The sequence below is a fragment of the Periplaneta americana genome, chromosome 3 (assembly GCF_040183065.1).
Source record: "Periplaneta americana isolate PAMFEO1 chromosome 3, P.americana_PAMFEO1_priV1, whole genome shotgun sequence".
Lineage (NCBI taxonomy): Eukaryota > Metazoa > Arthropoda > Insecta > Blattodea > Blattidae > Periplaneta > Periplaneta americana.
In genome coordinates this window covers 194,859,362-194,883,447 of record NC_091119.1, presented here as the reverse complement: position 1 = coordinate 194,883,447, position 24,086 = coordinate 194,859,362, and the positions used below count along the sequence as shown (strand labels likewise).

General features: G+C 34.1%; 1 protein-coding gene across 6 annotated transcripts in view; it reads left to right on the top strand.

The window, feature by feature from the left end:
- The window catches only part of LOC138696931 (uncharacterized), a 191,957-nt gene that overhangs the window by 43,004 nt on the left and 124,867 nt on the right, over nucleotides 1-24,086 (top strand). For all 6 annotated transcript variants that reach the window (XR_011331490.1, XR_011331491.1, XM_069822429.1 and 3 more), the window contains exons 4-6: nucleotides 6,490-6,633; nucleotides 10,655-10,803; nucleotides 20,302-20,494. Coding sequence is in view for 4 of the 6 variants with exons in the window: in XM_069822429.1 (XP_069678530.1) it covers nucleotides 6,490-6,633; nucleotides 10,655-10,803; nucleotides 20,302-20,494 (486 nt within the window). In the remaining 2 variants the exon portion in view is untranslated. The remainder of the gene's footprint in view (nucleotides 1-6,489; nucleotides 6,634-10,654; nucleotides 10,804-20,301; nucleotides 20,495-24,086) is intronic.

Genomic DNA, 24,086 nt, shown 5'->3' with positions numbered 1-24,086 from the left:
CCAATCATATGAAACATGATCGTGATCATAGTCGACAATCTCGGACGAATAAAATGCGGAGGATGATTACGAAATATATAGTCAAATAATGATTTCATCAATCATCTAATGACAACTTTTAGTTTTTCGTTAAAATCAATACAAAATGCAGAATTCGCTGCAGGGCATAAGTAGCAGTAGTACCACAGTCTAGTATACACAATCACGAAGCTTGAGTTGTTGAGAGTACTAGGAACAATAGACTGTGCCGGTACTATTTCGCATTGACTGGGATGAGGCGATAGTAGCGATCCTATTGGTTAGCAACTATCTATGGATGCATATTCCCTACGTATTGAGCTTCGTGACTGTATATACTAGACTGTGGTAGTACTTACTCCCTGGCCGTACGTACTCCTTCACTTCCAGATACATCAGGTCAGAAATTCCCTGGCTACAGCGCTGCCAGCTTTCCACAGTCACGTTACTACAGTAGACGAGTGAAATTTGCAATTCTTTTTAGACTATTAATCGAAAGCTCTACTTTTTTAAACTAAATACTACTAAATCATGGCCGTAAGTAGCTTATTATACATTACCCCCAAAAAAGCTTGTTTAAACAATTTCATAGAATCCGCGGCAAATAAACAAAACGTTATTATAGGTTTTTGATCGTCGTACTTCTAGGTATCATAATCTGAGTACAAATTTAATACTTTCCCTTCCACCTTATGTAGGACGAAGTATATATGTATATATTGTGTTTTGTATTGTATTGTATGGATATATGTACGAAATAGGGTATGTATGTATGTATGTATGTATGTATGTATGTATGTATGTATGTATGTATGTATGTATGTATGTATGTATGTATGTATGTATGTATGTATGTATGTATGACTCTGGAATTCGCTACCTGCTAGCATCAGGGACTGTCGAAATAAAATTGAATTCAAACGAAAACTTACTAGGCACTTGGTCAGTAATTGATTACTTGTAAATAGTTTCTTTAATCTATCACAAAATATTTCAATATTCAGTAATTTCATCACTATACAATTTTGTTATTCTAGATTTAATTTGTAATTCAGTAAATATAAAATATTCTTTGTTTCTCTATGATAAATTATCTAGCTTTAATTATTCAGGTAATCTTTTCGTACTTTGATTTTATTGTAATTGTAAATTTAATGCTAATTGTAATATTGTTTGTAATTGTAATTGTAAATTTAATACTAATTGTAATTTTATTGTTGATATTGTAGTTGGAATCTCCTGGTAGAGGGGCAGAGAAGGCCTGACGGCCTTATCTCTACCAGGTTAAATAAATAAATACTACTACTACTACTACTACTATGTATGTATGTATGTATGTATGTATGTATGTATGTATGCATGTATGTATGTGTATGTATGTATGTACGTATATGTACTGTATATACTATGCATGTATGCGTATGTATGTATGTATGAATGCATGTACGTATGTACGTATGTGATAGTGATATATTTATTGATATTAGTTCACAAAAGTACAAGACTTAATAATTAAAAAAAAAAAAGATCTATATACAAAAGCAGTTATACATAATAAATATACAATTTCCTAAACTAATTAATTCATCGCAAATCTCAATAATTTATTGGTTCAAACTTGCACTTACGTCTGGTTTTAGTGCATGTTTAAACCAATCGTGATAACTATTAAGACTTTAAACCTTATTTATCTGCTCCTTTTCACAATTTACTGCTACAAAGATTTTTAAATCAATTATTATTTTCTTATATTTTAAATATCTAAATTTATTCTATAACTTTCGTATTTCTGTTTAGTTATAGGTACACCTATGTATGTTAACTAATTATTCCGTGTAATCACACTGCATCCAGGTTAGCAGTATGTAGGTATGTATGTGTACAAAATTAACCATTCTGTGCGCGGCATCGAGAGCAGCTGCAGATCTGTGCGACCACTTGTTTGATTTGTAATCGGAAGTCCTGCAATATTAAAGTGGTAAAAAACATAACATGTTATACAATACACTTTGAACCCTAGTGAAAAATGTGTTGTGAGTGTGAGCTGGGACAAATTTCGGATTGTCGCTTCATATGAAGAGAAAATATATTGCATCCCATTGCCGTTCATTATTACTTCTCTAATCATACACCCATAGTCTTCATTTGTGAATCGAAACAAAAATAGAACAATCAAACCAACGCAACTGTAGTTTTATTTCCGATACCGGATGACGTATTGTGGAGGCGTATACAGCACAGAATTGTTTTATTTCGTTCTGGGGTTTACTTAATTTTATCTCATTTGAAACTGCTCGATCATTAGAAACATAATTATTTTTCTCATTGTATAGAAAGAGTGTCCATGAGAGACAAACTGGGCTCCGGGTTTTGGGGTCAGGCTTCAGTAGATGATGGGACCTTACAGTACCTGCTGGGCCCAGGAGGTATGTCCCACCTGTCGCGTCGGATTCACGAATGCCTCTCTGGCCATCCGTCGTGCTTAGACAATCACTGCATATAGGGTGCACAATGGGCCAAACGGCCTAAGTGCAATCAATCAAGGGAATAGATTGGCGCAATATAGTGTATTTATACCAGCCGTAGCGAGAACGTGACTCGCGAGACATTGTGGCTCGCAGTGATAGCTGTGCATTTCGCTTGCTTCTAACCTCCGCCAACCCCCACCCTCTCACTCATTGGAGTCAAACTCCGTTCCATTTGTATTTGTCTCTGACCTGCGAGTGGCATATGTCTCTCTCGAAACCATGTACGAAAGTTCCAAGTAGGATGGGAGGACGCATTTTTTGCTGTCAATATGATGAGAATATTAAATGTATGATATGTTCACAAGTATTACGAGGAAACGGTTGTATAACATAAAACGGCATTATACTACATGTCACTCATGAAACATTAAAAGGTTAAGTGTTATTATTGTTGTTGTTATCATCATCATAATCATCATCATCTCTGTACGTCGACCCTTTTTCAGCAGATGTACGAATAATGCGGTTAGCTCTTCAATTTGAACTTACTGATTTACTATGTGATGTCAAATGAAAGCTAGATGTAAGGACTTGACAAATGTTGAACTTTTGAAATCTTTGCCAAAAAATAAATATCCGAAGCTTCGTTCTTTCGCTTGCTCTGTTGAAGCCATATTCGCTACAACTTAAGTTTGTGAAAAATTATTTTCAGCAATGAAAATAGTAAAAACCAAATTTATATCACGACTGACAGACAAATACCTTCTTGATCAACTACGACTGACAGTAAGTGACATAATACCTGATTTTGAAACTTTGTCGCAGAGACATTCTGAAGATAGTTAATTTTAGGTTGTGATATTGTTCATTTATTGTTCATTTCTTTCTTCGTTACACGTACTAAACATTAGTTTGTAGCCTTGTACTGTATAAAATTATATTTAAGTACTTGACGTAAGGAAAATGAAAATCCGTTAATAAGTCAGACAGTTGCTTCACTTCCCCTTCGGGTGTCCGCCTCCCTCCATAGGTGCTATGCACGTTGCAGGTTACACAGTGGCTCGGCGCACGATTATATTTTCGCCACCGCTGTTTTATACGAAGGAAGCATGATATCTATTTTATGAATCTACTGAGCTATTTTGTAAATATCTTCCATGGATAAGTCGTAGTGTACAATTATTTTTCTGCAGTCATGTCATGATGACTGTTTCACAGCACACGTGATGTAACCTTGTCAGTTTGTATACTGTGATATGGGGCGTTATCCATAATCACTGCATCTTGGGAAGGGAGGTTCGGTATTAGTATTTCCTTACTCTACTTCTCAAAATTGACAGGGTTCATTTGACCATGGTAGTCACCAGTAGATGTAGGCCTACCTGTACTATAGATCAACCCAGCATTTTGTATGAAACCGTTGCTACTGTCCGTATGAACGATTTATTAATCTGTTTTTAACATTCACTTCCATATGAATCACTATTTTCTAGTCGTCATTTTCTGAAGATCAAATTATTGCCAATTCATCTTTCGTCCAAGTAAATCAGCTCACGACAAAACTTCTTTTACTGCCGAATTTGTACTAAATATTTGTGTCGCCAATTAAAAATATCAAATCTCTTTAGTAACACTTTCCGTTGACTTGGACAAGTATTCCATTTAAATCTCACCCTCTTCATCAAAACTTTGGAGAGATGACCTACCCAATGGAAACTGTATATTCTGTCGAATAATGGGCAACAGTTTCGGCACGTTTGATATCTTCTTCTCTTGTAAGTAGATGTGGTGTACAGTCCTGCGAATGAAGCACTGATCACATTCATCTACTTGCATTGCCGTATGACGTGCTCTGGTTTTGCATTTTTTCCAGGAATCTAGAGGGGTTTATTAGGAAAATTTGCTTTTCGTAATTTAAGGCCCATTCACAATGAAAATTAAACATAAACATAACGTAAGCATAAAACCTTATGTCCATGTTATTTAATGAAAGCATTCACAATGAATTACATAAGCATAAACTTAATCTTAACCATAACACGTTAACATGAAAGTGTGCAAACTCCAAACTTTCATGCTTTGTTTATGCGATTTGGAAACAGTACACAAGCGGAAAGCGTGTTTTCACTTTTTGTTTAACATCTCATGGGCTTTGCCTACAGGCAATATTTTGATCTATTGGCCGTGATGATAGCTAGGCTCGCAACATTGAATCATATGATGAAAAGTTGATTATTTTACATCTCCGTTTCTTTGATTTCAAGTATTGAAAGCCATGTACTGATGCCATTGTAGTTATTAAAAACATAAATTGAATAGCTACATCGTCAGTCATTGTGCAATTCTCCATTTTTATGTAATAGATTTTGTAGTTTTGTTGATTCGGTATGTTTGTTTCCACACACGTGTTATGTTTACGTTATGTTTAATTTTCATTGTGAATGGGCCTTGGCTACTTAAGTTTGTGGCATATGTTTATGTGCTTATGTTAATGTTTACGTTATGTTTAATTTTCATTGTGAATGAGCCTTTATTCTCTTTATGTAGGCCTACATTTATTTTTATTGTAGATTGCGATTTTTTGCAGTACAATGCTGCCATTATTGTTGTATAATTTACAGGAAATTAAAAAGCATTAGTTCTAGCGTAGCTAATCTTCATCCCGGAACTGATAGTTTTGCGGATCTCCGATTGGATCATTTTCCTAAGGCCCAGTCACAATGAAAATTAAACATAACCGTAACATAAACACAGAAGTTTGCGCCCAGGCTACCAAATGGGATCATTCACAATGATTCACATAAGCATTGACATAAACATTACCGTAAGACCACAGTCTAGTATATACAGTCGCGAAGCTCAATACGTAGTAAATATGCAAACATTACATAGTTGCTCACCACTAGGATTGCTAATATCGCCTCATTACAGGCAATGCAAAATAGTACCGTCACAGTCTATTGTTTCTAGCACCCTCAAAACTCAAGCTTCGTGACTGTATATAGTAGACTGTGGTAAGACGTTAACATGAAAGTTTGCAAACTCCAAACTTTCATGCTTATGCTTACGTGATTTGCAAACAGAACACAATCGTGGAGCGCTGAAGTATACGAAGAATATGGGGAAATGGCGTCGTTGTTATGTTTCCATGGTTACCAAGTATGTTTGCTATACAATCCGTTTTGAGATGCATGAGCAACAGCCACAAGAGGTGTGTCGTGAAAAACAAGTCATATATGAGCCTTGTTGTCAGCATCTTGGAGCACAATACCACATTACACATTGGACAGTTTTTGGGCTCATGTTCGGTGCCCGTGGCACGATCCCACGTGAAACTTTAAATCAACTTAAACAATATAAAATTTCTGATGCAATGATTGATGCCATAGGATCTCACGTGTTAAAATCATCCTTAGCTATAATTATTAGTAATCATTTGTACCCAACAAAATTTTTATTGTAAATGATTTCCTCCGTTTTCTTATCTTAATGTTTTTTCTTTTTCTTTCCAAGTGTCACAAAATTGTTTTGTTTACTTATTATTCTTTATGAATTGTTTAGTAGGCCGATCTATCGAACCCTTATTTAGGGCGGCTTTTGTTTCTACAAATTATCTATCTTCCCATCGTGAATGATGGTATGACTTTTTGATTTTATCGTAACGTTTATATTCTTAAGTTAACACTTACGTTATGTTTAATTTTCATTGTCAATGAGCCTTTATTTCTTTTGGCGGCATATTCACATAACTTTCTTTCCAAATAGCATGTTATTTTCATTTAATCAGTTAGTCACAATAAACACAAGAAGAAAGCAAAGAAAAATGTAAATACTCGTACATTCACCATAATAATATACCACACTGGCCTGGTTGAGGCAAGTGTTTTCTGCACGAACCCCTACTCCAGCTAACTGTATTGAGAACCTACCCCTCCCTTCCCCAGCTCTCAGAGTTGCCGAGCTGCTGGCCCGACAGTATTAAGATGTGCTGTTATTGCTTCAGCTCTCGTGATGACAATAGGAGTGGCAGTTCGAGCAGCACAGACAGCGGTGTTAGTTCGCGTAGTTGGAGCAGTGGTGCCTCTTCAGGTTCACGAGGGGAAGAAAGCTCCAAATCTGGCAGCAGTGACACAGTTGTTACTTCCAGGTAAAGCATCAATATATGGGCTACTCTACATTATACAAAGTATTTGTAAAGTGACCTTAGTGCAGTATAACTTATTCCGGTAATTATAGACGAGATGTCGCTGAGTCAATTATTCAATTGAATTAGTTCTTGATTCAATTCTTTTGAATTGAATTAAAATAATTTTAAGGCTTTTTTCTGCACGTCTCCCCTTCTTCTGTTTTCTCTTCAACTTCTCTCTCCTAGATGTCCCTACCTCTTATTGTACCACTTGTCTCCTATACATGTTTCTACTTTTATTTTACTACTACAGACGTGGACAAATTATTAACAAAATTGACGATTTCTTATGATATTCTATTTACAAAATTTGACTTTTAAATTTAGAGTACAGTTGAAAATTTTGCATATTTCCTTCATTACAGAAGACAAAAATATGCAAAAATGTCAACTGTAGTTTAAATTGAAGAGTCAGATTTTGTAAAAATATATAATAAAAATCTTCAATTTTGCTAATAATTTGTAAATTAGCAAAAATGTCAACTGCATTGAAGAGTCAAATTTTGTAAAAATATAAAACAAAAATCTTCAGTTTTGCTAATAATTTGGAAATATCCAAAATGCCAACTGTGGTCCAAATTGAAGAATCGAATTTTCTAAAAATATACAATAAAAACCTTCAGTTTTGCTAATCATTTGTAAATATGCAAAAATACCAAATGTAGTCCAAATTGAGGAGTTAAATTTGGAAAAATATACAATACAAATCTTCAATTTTGCTAATAATTTGTAAATTAGCAAAAATGTCAACTGCATTGAAGAGTCAAATTTTGTAAAAATATAAAACAAAAATCTTCAGTTTTGCTAATAATTTGGAAATATCCAAAATGCCAACTGTGGTCCAAATTGAAGAATCGAATTTTCTAAAAATATACAATAAAAACCTTCAGTTTTGCTAATCATTTGTAAATATGCAAAAATACCAAATGTAGTCCAAATTGAGGAGTTAAATTTGGAAAAATATACAATACAAATCTTCAATTTTGCTAATAATTTGGAAATACACAAAAATGTCAACTGTAGTCTAAATTGAAGAATCATGTTTTGTAAAAATATTTAATAAAAATCTTCAATTTTGCTAATAATTTGTCCACGTCTGTACATCTATTCTGTCACGTAATTCTACATATCTCAAACTATACTGCTATATCATATAAATCCAATTTTACTTACCTTGGCGGTTTGGATGCGATTCGTTCCTGGGACCACTGGCACCATAATAACCATAATACCTCGCCTTAACACGCTCGGCTAAACAGTTACGTTGTGAAATAAAGTTTAAAATAGATCTCTTATGTTTAGGGTAGGATTAAAGAAAATAAATAAAACAGATAAAGCAAATTTACGTAATCTAAATTATTCTTCACGTTTAAAAAACAATAATTTACTTGTTTATAGCAAAGAAAAGCTGGAAAAATATGCATAAAGAGGACAATATTGACGAACATTATCTATGACGTCACATTTCCAAAGCAACCTGATAAACAAGCATTGTTAGTTGAAGCGCCATTTTCAAGATACTACGACGTAACGACAGTACTAATAATTTATTGCATGAGCCATGGAAAGTAAAAATAATTGTAATTTGAGAAAACTTTTCAGTAATTTGAGCAGTGAAGAAGAAGAAATTGATTTCGCCATGTCGTATAAACTAATACCTGACGAAAGTGCAAAGAAATGTGTGAGTTGCAAATCAAGTGATAGTGTGAATTGGCAGAGAAGGGCAAAATACTCAAACTATTCATTCTGTTTGAAGTGTAGAAAGTGTAAACAGGAAACGTCTATAACCCACAACACGTGGTTCGAAAACACAAAAATAACTATACGTCAAAGCTTGGTTCTTATTTATATGTGGTTGCTTCAAACAACTCTTCAGATAGCTGCTTCAGAGGCAGAAGTTCACTTCAGTACTGCACTAGATTATTTCTGTTTCTGCAGAGAAATATGTTATGTTATAATTACACAAAATACCAAACCCATAGGAGGAGAAGGACACATCGTGGAATTAGATGAAACACATGTCTACACCAGAAAATATAAAAGGGGCAGACTTCTCAAAAACGAGAAAAATAGCGTATGGGTTTTTGGAGGTATCGATAGAGAGACGAAAGAATCGTTTGTATTGAAAGTGGAAAAAAGAGATAAAAATACCTTGATACCCATAATTAAGTCATTAATCAAACCACATACTAAAATTATGACGGATGGTTGGAAGTCTTACAGTGATTTGAAAGATGAAGGATATATCCATGAAGTTGTGAATCACTCGATAGAATTTGTACGTGAAGATGATCGTTCTGTGCACACCCAAAAAGTGGAACGAATGTGGAAAACGCTAAAATCGGTTTTAAAAAGAGAAGGCAGGGAAAGTGAAAATTATCATTTATACGTGTTTGAGTTCCTACATCGTAAACAACAGAAACTGAAAGGAATGACTACACCCAGTGAAATGTTTCCGCAGTTTCTACAGCATATCCACGACACATATCCAGGGTACGGAATAGAAGGATTAAAACCTAAAGACTACATTCCTCAGCAATGAGTGATAGTGTCATACGAACAATGCTTTTTTTTAGGAAGTGTTCAATTATTGAAAGAAAAACTTGGCGAACTATACAGTGTTACGTATTATAATACGAACAATAATTGTAGGAAGTCTTCAGTTAACAGTGAATAGTATACCTAGTGAACTATACAGCGGTCACCAAGGAATCACTCATTTATATGAACTATTGGTGGTTTAATTCTAAGCGTGTTACCTAGCTTCGTATTATAATGAGAACAATGATTGTGAGAAGTGTTCAGTTAAAGAAGTGTTCAATTAGGTGAATGTTACTTATGTCCCGCCCACTATAGGAGACATATGCCAGTTTTACACTAATCCTAAACATATTTAGTATAACTTGTTACTTGCGAGCCATCCAAAACCCCGACCTCCACCCGATACCCCGCTTTTTTCATCATGTGCTACACGTCGGATCATCATCGGGGCTTGCAGCCCCGATACTCCGCTTTTTTCATCATGTGCTACACGTCGGATCATCATCGGGGCTTGCAGCCCCGATACCCCACTATTTACATCATGTGCGTGTAATAAACAATAAGCAAATCATCTTTGATTACAGCAGTCACCAAAGAATCGTTCACTAAAGTGAACTATTTAATTCTGAGCGTCACCTAGCAACAGGAATCGTTGCTTTACGTGAACTATTTAATTCTGAGCGAGTCACCTAGCAACAGGAGTCGTTCATTCAATTGAATCACTAACTCAGCGACATCTCGTCTATAATTACCCTTATTCCTTTTTATATTTTATTTTAATTGAATGAAATAAAGTATGATCATACAATATATATCTAAATATTTAATATTATATCATACTTAGAAATAAGATATTGATTTGGACAAAATTGTTTTTATGATAAAACACAAACCATATTACGCGTATTGATTGCATTTCTACTTTTCGTTAAAGAAGTATTTCTTTTTCTGTAGTAAAAATTTATTTTCAAGGGAAGAGAGAATAAATCGCATAAGGAATTAATTAAAGCACCTGCCCTTTTTCTAATAATTTATTAATAAATTAGTAGTTTGTGTTAACTGTGACACATTTGAGTATGTCTTTTTCATTTCTCATAAAGAAAAGTAGGCCTACCAGTATGGTACCAGTAACGAAAAATTGAAAGTGTTTTATTTTTGATAATAATTTATATAAACTATTTCTTCATGAGTTAATTGAACTTGTAATAAACGCAACATTTAAATAATGTTTAGTAAAAAATAAACGACACTAGGTAGGAGTTTGTCTCGGTTATTTATTTCTATAATTTTGTCCTTCTTCCATTGATGAATGGACAAAGTAATTTTATTTCATAACGAATTTAACCTCAAATACATTTTACTTCGTCTTTTTTTTATCAACATTTAGGTCATTTCTGATCCTAATATTCCTATTACTGATACCTTCGTGTACATATTCCAGATTCAGCAGTGGAAGGCCAGCTGCATCCTGGACATCGACACCTGATCTGGGAAATTTGAATGATGATACAAGAGCAGAAATCACCACAGTTAGTCTCACATTGCCAAGAAGGCGACGTATACTACCAGTGGACACTGGGCAAAATAAATGTATGTAAATTTACAGTAATTGTAAAACATCTTAAACTAACTAATTTTTAACCAAGTATACAGTGGGTCCCAGAGAATATTCTTAAGTGTTTCTGTCGGTCGACCAGTGCTTGCATCTGTGAAATAATGGTGCTTCTCCAGATTCAAACTTACGTATTGTTATATTAATAACATTCGGTGCTCACCCTCCACACAGTAGCTGCTAGAAATGTTGCCCATTTTGTTTCATACATAAGTCACATCACATCATTCACAGAATCTGTTTAATTAAACCTATTCACTATGTTATTATTGTTTTTCTACACGAACTTAGTGGCCAAGCAATTTACGCCAAAAGTTTTTCTTTGTTCTACCACACAGTTTCTTTTTTCCTAAGTAGGTACATTTTCAAAATATATGCACTTTCACGCACTGAATATGTAACTATTGCAAAAGAAAACACAACGTAATAAACTGCACTTATTTTTATCTGAGTTACTTTCTGCCTTTATTGAAGGCTGTCAAGGACAGACTACAAACTGACCAGCTAATTTCGGGGGACAGGAATTCACCAACCGTGGGCCATACAGTTTTCACGTGGTGATCTCTATCTCTTTTTTTCACTTTCCCTCTCCCTTGTCACATACACAAAAAGATTTGATGTCTAAAAGATAACATAAACACCAGTCAGGAGTAAGGAAATAAGCTAAGCATTAGGGAATTCATCAGCCATGCAGATAAGGGGAGACGAACTCGAACTCGTCTCGTGAGAGTAGTCGAATTGGCATCTTTATTACTTACTTACTGGCTTTTAAGGAACCCGGAGGTTCATTGCCGCCCTCACATAAGCCCGCCATTGGTCCCTATCCTGAGCAAGACTAATCCATTCTCTACCACCATATCCCACCTCCCTCAAATCCATTTTAATATTATCTTCCCATCTACGTCTCGGCCTCCCCAAAGGTCTTTTTCCCTTCGGCCTCCCAACTAACACTCTATATGCATTTCTGTATTCGCCCATACGTGCTACATGCCCTACCCATCTCAAACGTCTGGATTTAATGTTCCTAATTATGTCAGGTGGAGAATACAATGCGTGCAGCTCTGTGTTGTGTAACCTTCTCCATTCTCCTGTAACTTCATCCCTCTTAGCCCCAAATATTTTCCTAAGAACGTTATTCTCAAACACCCTTAATCTCTGTTCCTCTCTCAAAGTGAGAGTCCAAGTTTCACAACCATACAGAACAACCGGTAATATAACTGTTTTATAAATTCTAACTTTCAAGTTTTTTGACAGCAGACTGGATGATAAAAGCTTCTCAACCTAATAATAACAGGCATTTCCCATATTTATTCTGTGTTTATTTTCCTCCCGAGTATCATTTATATTTGTTACTGTTGCTCCAAGATATTTGAATTTTTCCACCTCTTCAAAAGATAAATTTCCAATTTTTATATTTCCATTTCGTACAATATTCTCGTCACGAGACATAATCATATACTTTGGCATCTTCAGTGGTTAGTCATAAACCAGGATGACCAAATTTGAAAACATGCACACAGAAAAATAAATCGTGTGACTGAACAAGGGAAAATTTTTAGACGTAAATTTTCTGGCCTCCTAGTTTTGTACAGAAGAACAATACTAAATTTAGTGAATGTGTTTAATGAAACAGCTTCTGTGAATGGTGTGATGTGAATTATGTACCTGCACCTCAGAAGAAGGGCAACACTTCCAACAGCTGCTGTGAGGAGGATGACTACCGAATGTTATTAATATATTATAATACGTAAGTTTTAATTTAATGAAGTGCCGAGATTTCCTGAGTGTAAGCAACGGTGGTAGCTGGGGAGACCTGACGCTGGTAGGCTGAGAGAAACGTCGGGAATATTTGCTGGGACTCACTGTAGAAGTATGTCTTCAAAAACTTCAAAAGAACTGCTAATATTCACGAATATGTAAACAAACAAGGAAATAACTTAAACTATGAAATTGTGAGAAAGAAGGAAACATCGAACATAGCTGAAGTATTTTTTTTGTGCTCTGTTATACAGGGTTAGTTAAAAATTCCGCACCACCTAAATAACTTTTGAATCATGTGGTTCAGTGACATGAAACTTGGTATGTGAGGATAACCATATACTAAGAACTCAATAATGATATTACCGAGTTTTTTCTACTTCCAGTTTAACCGGAAGTAATTCCAACTCTCTTATTTTAAATGGAACACCCAATATATTATTTTATTTTTGAATAGTACTCATTAAGAGCTTTTCAGAAATTACCCACACTTGATACTTCTGTTCAGATTCTGTGTTACAAAGTCAAGGAAACAGAAAAGTGTATCGAATATTAAAATAATAAACGCACCACCTAAATAACTTTTGAAGCATATGGTTCAGTGATATGAACTTGGTATGTGAGGATAACCATATGCTAAGAATCAATTATGGTATTACCGAGTTTTTTCTACTTCCGGTTTGACCAGAAGTAAATCCAACTGTCATATTTTAAATGGAATACCCAATACATTTTTTTTTTATTTTTGAATAAAGCTCATTAAGAGCTTTTCAAAAAGTACCCACACTCGATACTTCTGTACAAATTCAGTGTTGCTAAGTCAAGAAAACAGAAAGTGTATCGAATATTAAAATAATAAAATACTCCTTCCTTAACAAAAACAAAACAAAGCTAGCTCACCTTCTAAATTATGTGTTCAAATTGGTAGCCCTCAGCTGCTTTACAATGTGTCACTCGATCATAGAAACCATTTAAGGAATGATTTAGCCAGGCTTTAGGACTATCTTGCACCACTTCCATTTTTATTTAGCAACACTGAATTTGTACAGAAGTATCAAGTGTGGGTACTGTTTGAAAAGCTCTTAATGAGCTTTATTCAAAAATAAAAAAATATATTTGGTGTTCCATTTAAAATAAAAGAGAGTTGGAGTTACTTCCGGTTAAACCGGAAGTAGAAAAAACTCGGTAATACCATTATTGAGTTCTTAGTAAATGGTTATCCCCACATACCAAGTTTCATGTCATTGAACCGTATGCTTCAAAAGTTATTTAGGTGGTGCGGGACTTTTAACTAACCCTGTATGAATCAGGTTTTGTTTCATGACTAATTGTTTTTATTTCATTGTATTTTGCCTTTTAAAATGTCGTGAATATTTGTTACTACTTCATTAAATTCCTTTTATGTACCTACTCAATTAACAGACAAGACTTAATGAACTTTCATATGCTCGGTCTCCTTTAACTGCATTTCATGATGTCATTCACACTTACTATGTAATCTATTACGGTTTTCATCTTTGTTGATGTGGGCTCTTTTATGCAGTTGGGAATTGTCTGCTAGTAAATTTACACATAAACAGATGCCAGATTGTAGTATATATCACTTCTGCATTGTATTTGGAAAGTTGCCAGTTCAATCCCGTTAAGGATCAGCTGTGCTATGTGGCTGAATCATGCTATTATAGCACCTTCATATAATGTTTGTTGATTTAATCTTGATTATATTAAGTAATTGAACTCTGCTTTACAAATTAGAACAAAGAATTCATATCTTACATATGACTATCAGTTACAACTTCGAGTTGTTTTATGAAAAATGCTTCCAGTACTTATCTATCTTGTATGCTGTAAAATGTCTAAAATATTTCAATTTCAGGGATAGTTTAACAGAAAAAGAAATTAAGTTACCGATACTACAAACTAAACATTTTGAAATATAGGCCTACAGATCATGCAATATTAGACAAAATTATTTTTTTAAGTACGGTACAAAATGAAATATGTTTATAAAAATGTTAATGCCCACTTTGAGCAATTCGTACATAACTAGAGATCGGCACAATATGAAGACAGTTTTGTCAAAATATGAATTATACTCATAAACGATTTGGAGGAGATTTGTACTGGTACGTAATTATTTACAAAACAATTATTTAGAAATTAACAGTTTTGTCTATATTTAATATACTATCAAATAAAATACAATAAATCTCCATAATTAAACAGTTTGTTACCATCATCAAATCCTTACCTGAATTCAAGAACTAGGTAACTCAATAATAATTTTTAGACACTCCTCTTGCTATAGATTTAGTGATACCCAGTAATGATTTTTTTCACAGATACCAGTAGTCCTTAATTTTGTGTCGCACTTTTTATTTCGGTCATTTTAAGTCAAGTATGATATCATTGTGTTTTTCTCATCTCTGTCTGTATTCGTTTAGGACAGCAATGACTGATTTTACTTGAAGTCCTTTTACAATACTTTTTTCTTATTGATTGCTGTATAAGGCGTGACTCTAAATTTTGCTGGCTTTTATTTTCCGCTCAACTTTTTATCTAACAGTCAAGTCTCCCCAGGCCACCATTGGAAGGAATTAAAAATACTAGCTATGTGTCAGATAAACAGATTTTGATTCTTACTGTCATCTAAATTGTGGAGATATATGATACATATGCAACCCGAGAACAAAATGTTGTCTGTTGTCTGCTTATGTAACACTAATGCCAGATACATTACAGTAGGCCTCCATATTATGGATCTTATTTATGTGATATCTGATTAAGCATAATAATGTTTTGAGTACAGACAACCAAACTATTGAAATACCTTCACTTAATGTTTAATTTACTTGTCAACCAGTGTGCTGAGATTTCGCGAGTATTTGTTTATATCCCTATATACATGTGTGAAATCTAGCGAGCTGCTCTTATAAACATGTCGTGCTGTTTGGAATGTGCTAATAAACACAAATGACCTTTCAATAGGGATAAAAATGTGAAATAAAACTCAAGGATTATTAGAAGTCCTTCGCCATAAGTCAAGGGATAACGCTCGTTGGACCTGAGTTCGAATCCTGGAAGTTAAGTGTAAATTGTCTCTTTCTCACAGAATGGATTTATGTCCCTTGTCCTGCAGTGGCGGCTGGTGGTTTGAAAATACGGTGGTGCACAATGGATATCGAAGAGGAGTTAAACATACTTTACTTTAAAGTTTAAAACCATGTATACCTGAGGGCGTATACATATAAAGCTAATTTATATGCAATTAATAAGTAAAATGACTAAATACAAGCATATCTATTTATACAGAAGTCCAAAAGTGGAAGGGACCGTAGGAGGAGCTCTCTATATTGCGATTTGCCCTCATGAAAAACATTTGAGCACAGAATCGTTATCAGAATGCTACCAAGTACAAAGTGCAACGTTTTCGTTCATAAAATTCAAATGCAGCTTTCGTAGCCTGTCGGGAGATAGCAGCACTTATTGTCAGAATGACAACTCTTACAACTTTAAAGCAAAATACAAGCTCCTTTATGTATTGTGCCGTTTGTGTGCATGCAGATTCAGAAAGTAATGTGCGAAATATGCGACTGTTCGTTGCACAAGTCGAATGAATACATTTTTCATGCTTATTACTTCGGACAAATGTCTAGTTGAAACAGATACTTTCCTAGTGAATTTAGTTTCTTCTGCACTGACGTTGGTGTCCATATCAGGGAGTGCGACAAACCGTTCTCAATGAGGAAAGCAGTAGACCACGCCTCTAACCCCCTGTCCCCACATTAGCCAAACATCTCTATGAGCGTATTCCGAATCTCACCGGTGAGCAATCTGATGGCATCACGGTGTTCCGAATTCCACCGATGACGTCATTGATGCTCCACCGGTGTCGCACCCGTGCCATCAACTTGCAGAGGTGGTGGCAGGCTCCATCAGCCGCCATCAGTGAATCTGATTGGTTCTTGTATAGGGCGGGAATTAGCAGACGAATGACATCGTGCACTGTTGTGTCATGGCGGTGTGTTCTGCTGTATTGTTTGTAATGAGCACAACGTAAAAACAATATGTTAATGGCTTATGAGCGAACATGTCAACGGACCAGTTATTACTACCGGTTCAAGAAATAAGTTGTTTATGATCTCTTTTATTTGAACGAGATGGCAGTACGGAAATTTCGCAAAATTTTGCTAGCGTAGCACAGATAACCACTTACACAGTCGCCATGACAGCATCGATTCTTCCAGCAGTTTTGTTCCTTATTTTCGTTGCAACGTGACGTCATTGATGCCACCGGACCGGTGAGATTCGGAATACGCTCTATATAAACTACCTTCCCTAGGTTTTCAACATCTTTGCAAACCAAGAGGCTCGGAGGCTCCTGCAGGTGTACAGAACAAGACGCCAGCTGCAGATAGTCATGAATGAAAATTGTAAAATAAAATTATATTTTTAATAGTAACAAAGCCGGGAGATTAGGAACATTACTGGGGGTGCACAAACCTGCAACCCCCTTGATAAGCCGCCACTGCTTGTCCTATGTTCTCTTAAACGGTGACCTGGAGCCAAATTGACTGGATGATCAAAGAATCTTGCTATCTGTGAATATCTGTAAAGAGGGTCCAGTTCGATTATTATTTTATCTTAATATGTGAGCACTTTCCTCGTATTCAAGGAAAATGGTAAGTTGGTCATAATAAATAGACCTACTGTCATTCTTTTAAAAATCTATTTTACTTTACCTATGACCCTCTTTATATACTGAGAAAGTATGGTGACCGTGAAAGAATTCATTTTCACAATACAGTGGAAATAACACTTTTAAAATTTTCACACTATGTTTAAGCTATTTTTTTATTATGTGTCTTGTGTTAAATTAACACTCTTTCAGCCTGTTAATATTTTGATAATAGAGGACCAACAAGCTACTCCAGCTCCTGAAGGATTAATTCTGGGACTCACTTTCTCAAGAAATATAAATATGGAGGTCTCTTGTTTGGAGTTGTTATTATTATTATTATTATTATTATTATTATTATTATTATTATTATTATTATTATTATTATTATCTGTGAATAGATTTATAGGCCTATGCAAGTTTCTAGCGTTGTCAAAATCTTAAAGTTGTATAAAAACCTTGATTTATAAATTAATAGATTGATATTACACAAAATAATTAAGAATAATGTTTCGGAAAATGTATTCGTGTTAAATTCTCACATTACCTCGTTAACATATTTCTGCCTGTTATCGGCCATCTTCAGAACTGGTTGTTGCTGGCCTTGACGCCTTTTGTTTGTGTTCTAAAGATGGCCGATAACAGGCAGAAACATGTTAACTCTTAAATTGACAATGTATCCTATAGGATACAACAGGTTAATAGGCTATATGCTATAATTTTAATAGAACAATAGAAAAAGAAATTGGTATGAAAATTAAAATTTCACAATACTATAATATTGTACAATATATAAAAATATGGACATTGTGATGGTTGTTTTCTTTACGGTCCGACAAGGTTTAATAAACTAGTGTGAGAAATGAAGCTTTGCCAAGTTAAGGGTTAACGAGGTAATGTAAAAATTTAACACGAGAAAGACACATAATACGTTTTCCGAAGTGATACAGTGTTAAAAGTTGCGTAATCAAGATATATATAAGAATAATGATTAAAATGAACTACATTCTGGTACTGTATATAAATTTAAATTACGCCAAAAAAGTATAATTGACTTTTTGATTTTTATTCACTTCCTTCACTCCCAAGTGCATTGGATGTACTACATAGCTTTCAACACAGTCTCTCTTTTCTTCTCAAAAATTCTTTCAACTCAAGACTATGGTACGGACTGCCTCCGTGGTCTGTTGGTCAGCATGCTGGCTTCCAGATCAGGAGGTCCCGGGTTCGATTCCCGGGCTCGGCTCTCGGCGAGTTTTTCTTGAAGAAGAGGAATTCCCTGGGTGTCTAGAGTCTGGAAATTTGTATGAATGTGAGTGTGCCGGGTTAATATTAATTAACCTGAACACACGTTTCAGCGTCACATTGTTGACAAGTAACTCCATCTGTTAGCACGCTATAGAGTTACCAACAACGAAAAAAAAAAAGTCTACGGTATGCATACTAGGCTACTGTAGACACAGACATTATTTGTAGTTCACTCTTGACAGTTCTAGAAACATGCGGATTCTCAGCACATGCGTTGCTTACTGGAATTGATAAAATAAATTGAAGCGCTGTACTTTTATAAAGTTCGTCAGCACCCTCTTGTTTGTTGAAAAATTCTGTGCAGGTTTTACCACCAGAAATGTTCTTGTTGAGTGAAGGATACACAATTCGCTTATCACTATAGCCTGTGCCAGATGCTTGCATAAGAACGGTTGGAACTTCTTCGAATGATGTTCTCCAATCATTTTTCTTTTCTTTTCTTTCATTTTATTTTCCCTTCCCTTCCCTTCCCTTCCCTTCCCTTCCCTTCCCTTCCCTTCCCTTCCCTTCCCTTCCCTTCCCTTCCCTTCCCTTCCCTTTCCTTTCCCTATTTTTTGGTTCTGGAACGAATTTTCCCTTTTGAAGTTACCGTATTTTGGAAATGGACAAAAAAATTTCCTGAAACGTCGTTATCCTTCGACAGAAACTCCAGGACAAATATTTGATTACAGAACAATCCCAGTGAATTTGAGACCCGTGGCAACTTTGATCCATAACTATAGCAATACCTGAATTCATAAAATGTTTTTTCTATAAAAAGTAATAATAATAATAATAATAATAATAATAATAATAATACAGAACATAATATAATACAGAATAATACATCAGACTACAGAATATAATTACAACACAAGAAATAGAAATAAAATAATACAATCAATATAAAAAGAGGATACAATAATATTAACAAAATTTGAGGACCTGATTAGCAGCGCTTGTGTTCGGTCACAATTCATAATATATTATTTATAGACTATTTAAGAGGAATATTGTGTATACAGTAAATAAAATAAATAGGAACTAAAATAAAATTACAGCTACAATGAAATTACATAATATAATATTAACATAGAGAAGAATAATAGGACAATTTATGAAAAAAATAATATATTCCGAAATTATAGAATACAAATATAATATTAATATAGACTGATTAATTCATACGCATAGGCTATAAAAAATGTAATAAATAACTTAATCTAATAGGCCTAGGTATATGAAATTTTAAACATTATCGGTATGTTTTGCACTTTATATATTTTTGTAAATAATTATTAATTTTCATTTTAAAAACTACTATTATACAGTACTTCAACTGTCGCGATAAACTAAGATACTGGTCATATGTGTGAATTTCATTACTGTATATATAGTAGGTATTTATTATCTTTTAAATATTAAAGAAAATATTAACTGTTCTATATTCTAGATCATATTTTATGATGCTTGATGAATTAGAGTGCGTCCAGTAGTTGTAACATATTATGCTAAGATGGTGGATATATTTCACGTCACAATCAACTGTATTATTCAGAGGTAGCCTATTGAAAATATGTGGCTTACCAAGCAATACCAATATTAGTCTCGTATTAGTAATAACTTGGTACTGCATAATATTGGGAGACATTAGCTATGGAACGAACCATGCCAAGTTTTCATTTCGTTTAGTCTCATAATCAAGGAAAGTACGATAAATGTTAACTGGAAAATACTGTAATATTATTTTCAGCAACAGACACTCCAGAACCAGCAGTATCAGACTCCTTCACATTGCGCCGTACCCGAACGCCAGAAAAGACAATCACCCCATCCTCGACAGAAAGCGAAAAGAGCAGTTCAAGCAGTTCTTCCACAACTACCAGTACTCCCACTACACAGCAAACGAAACAACCTAGGCCAGCGAGAAAAACTACAAGTCATAGGTGAGCGAAGATGTAATTACGTTTTATTTTTATTTTTTATTTTTTTTAATTTCAGTAGGTTATTTTACGACGCTTTATCAACAGCGTAGGTTATTTAGCGTCTGAATGAGATGAAGGTGATAATGACGGTGAAATGAGTCCGGAGTCCAGCACCGTAAGTTACCCAGCATTTGCTCATATTGGGTTGAGGGAAAACCCCGGAAAAAACCTCAACCAGGTAACTTGTCCCGACTGGGAATCGAACCCGGGCCACCTGGTTTCGCGGCCAGATGCGCTAACATTACATTCTGTTGGATTGAAGGTACCAGTACTAAGAAAAGACATGAGAAAAATTAGTCGTGATAGAAATAAGATGTAGTAACAATGAAGGAAGGATTGAAAGAGGAAGACAGTATTGTAGCAAGACAGAGAGAAATAGAGAGCATTAGGGATAGTTCTTAAGGGGAGTTAGTTGTTAAGCCATGTGAAAATTGTGGAAATTTAACTACCGGTACATTTTATTTTGTTAAGCATAGTTTCTAATATGAATTCATAATTCTTTTTACTTATTATATCCTCTTCCTACTCTTTAATTATGTACTAGAAGTTCTTATATATTGCATTACTTCTTAAAAAATAGTAACATATGTTTTAATTTCATTATCTTCTATAACAAAATTTCGTATAACACCCTGCTTACTGAACTTAATTTAATGTCTCTTGCCAGTCGTAGATTACTTGCTGAGCAACTTTTATTGTATAAAATATTCAATGGTCTACTGGATAATAGTGAAATATTATCACAAATCCAGATTAACGCTAGAACATCACATTTAAGAAATCGTCAATTGTTATATTACAAAAAACCGAACACTTCAGCACACAAAAACTCATCAGTGTTAAAAATGTGTTCAAAGTTTTTTAAACATGCAAAACATGGGATCTGGATTTCAGCATTTCTTACTTGGAATATAAACATTTTCTTATTAATACACTGAAGATAGTTGATTTTAAATAGTACCAGTATTGATATCTATGCTTTGTAATTGCCATTTATAACTACATTTAACATCTTTTGGTTAAGATATTTGTATTTATCCATTTTTCATTTTTTTATTTTATATTTTTCATTTGCGTCTGTATCTGTGGCTTTATTTACATATGTAGTTGCCTGTTTTTTTTTTCTTTTTATTTTTTCATTTTTATTTATACCTGTACCTTGCATTTGTAGCTGTTTTTCACTCTTTTTTCATGTTACCTCCATTGTTTTATGTTCTAAGCAAATATTTGTACTGTCTATTGTAATTGAGGCTTTGTCCTGCCATAGATATAAATAAATAAAATAAATAAATAGATAGATAAATAAATAAATTATTTTAATTAATTAATTACAATACACGCACAAGCATTCGTACAATTTTCTCTTTTCATACATTTCAGATTTCAAAGAAATTTTAATCATAAAAACTAAGAAGTAATAGAAGGCACTCTTGCCAGAAAGACTAGAGTTCCTTTAAATATTAGGCTATAGTCTTGGAGCATACTGGTATTTGAATTTTTTTAGTAATTACAAATTTATTTTTCTCTCATTTAATGAAAAGTATAAAAGAAAATGCTTAATATAGTTGGGAAAATCTGATACGGTAGCATTATTATACATCTGTTAAGATATCCTGAATATTTCATAATTCTGGTTCAAATAGTTATTCTACAAAATGTACTAATAACTTGGAAAATGTGTTACAGAAAACAGCTGAAATTAAAAGTATATTGTTGAATGTTATGGCGCCAAGATCCGAATAAGCACATTAACTAAATACAAATGTTCTCGGAGTATTAAACTTATATACTTATATGTATAATTGTTCAAAAAGGAACTCTTTTTGTATAAGTAAATAAAGAAATAAATTTTGACCCTGTTAATAATAATAATAATAATAATAATAATAATAATTTGTCAGAAACCAATGTATAAGGCCTGGATATGACCGTCAGGTTTAATAATATGTTGTTGTTGTTGTTTTCTAATGCCAGGCGTTTGACAATAAAGTCATTTGACCTCTTGCACTCCAATATTTTTCAAAGATATTATCATGACCAGCCAATGAAGCACAGATTTTGAGGTGTTCCGAATCCATTTCTTGGTTTGAGTTGCACAATGGACAGTTAGGGGACTGATATATTCCAATTCTATGCAGGTGTTTAGCCAAACAATTATGGCCTGTTGCCAATCTAAATGCAGCTACAGACGATTTTTGTGGTAAATCGGGAATTAACTGTGGATTTTGATGCAGAGAGTTCCATTTTTTCCCTTGGGATTGTGTTATCAAATTTTGTTTGTTGAAGTCTAAGTATGTAGATTTAATAAATCTCTTCACAGAGTAATACGTAGATTTAGTAACAGGTCTGTAAGTAGCAGTGCTGCCCTTCTTTGCTAAAGCATCCGCATTCTCGTTTCCCAGGATTCCACAATGGGATGGTATCCATTGGAATACAATTCTTTTATTGAGTGATATTAATTGAGAGAGCATTTTAGTTATTTCTGCTGTTTGAGATGAAGGTGTGTGTTTAGAGACGATTGATAGAATAGCTGCTTTGGAGTCTGACAATATTACTGCATTCCTAAATTTATTGATGTGGCATAGAAGATTCCTGAGACATTCACTTATTGCAATGATTTCACCATCAAAACTTGTTATTCCATATCCAAGAGATCTATAAAGTGAGAAGAGACAGCACGTAACACCTGCACCGGCACCTTGTTCTCTGGAGATCAAGGATCCGTCGGTGTATAAATGAAGACAGTTTTGTGGAGGGTACCTACAGTAATATTAATTGTCTCTAAAGACAATTGTTTCAGTATTTCAGTGTTTACTTCTGATTTCAGTATTTCTTCTGTTAAATTTAGATTATATTCTATATTTAATAGAGTTAAAGGGTTTGGTTTAATTTGTAAGTTTTCTTTTAAATTCGGGATATTGATTTTCTGTTTTAATTCTTGAACAATGGATATGAAACTTTTTTGAGTTTTCAATCTACAGAGAGGACTGTATGAATGCCAATTGTTTCCTGGTAATCTGATAAGTTTTTCATATTGAATCAGTGCTTTTTCTTCTATTGTCATTTTGATACTGTTAATATTAGTGAGGAATCTCATAGAATCTATTGGAGTTGTTTTGATTCCACCAGTAATGAGTCTGAAAGCTTGGTTTTGAACATATTCTATGTCGTTTATGAAAGGTGAAGTAATTAAAATTTCTCCGCAGTATGTCAGCACTGGCTGTATAAACATTTTGTATGTAGTGTTCAAAGTATTCCTAGAGCATCCCCATTTCTTTCCTGCTAGTCTTTTTAGAAGGGAGAATCTTTTACGAGCTTTTTCAGAAATGTATTTCAAATGATTGCTCCATGTTAACTTACTATCGAAAATAACTCCAAGATATTTGGATTCATAAGTCCTAGGAAGGTGTTGGCCATTGTATTGGATATTGAATTATCTTTCTTTTTTACCGAATGAAAATATTTGGTAGTTACTTTTGCTTAAATTGAGTGTCATCAAATTTGATGTATTGATAATGTACACACTCACATATACACTCACACATGCACAAAC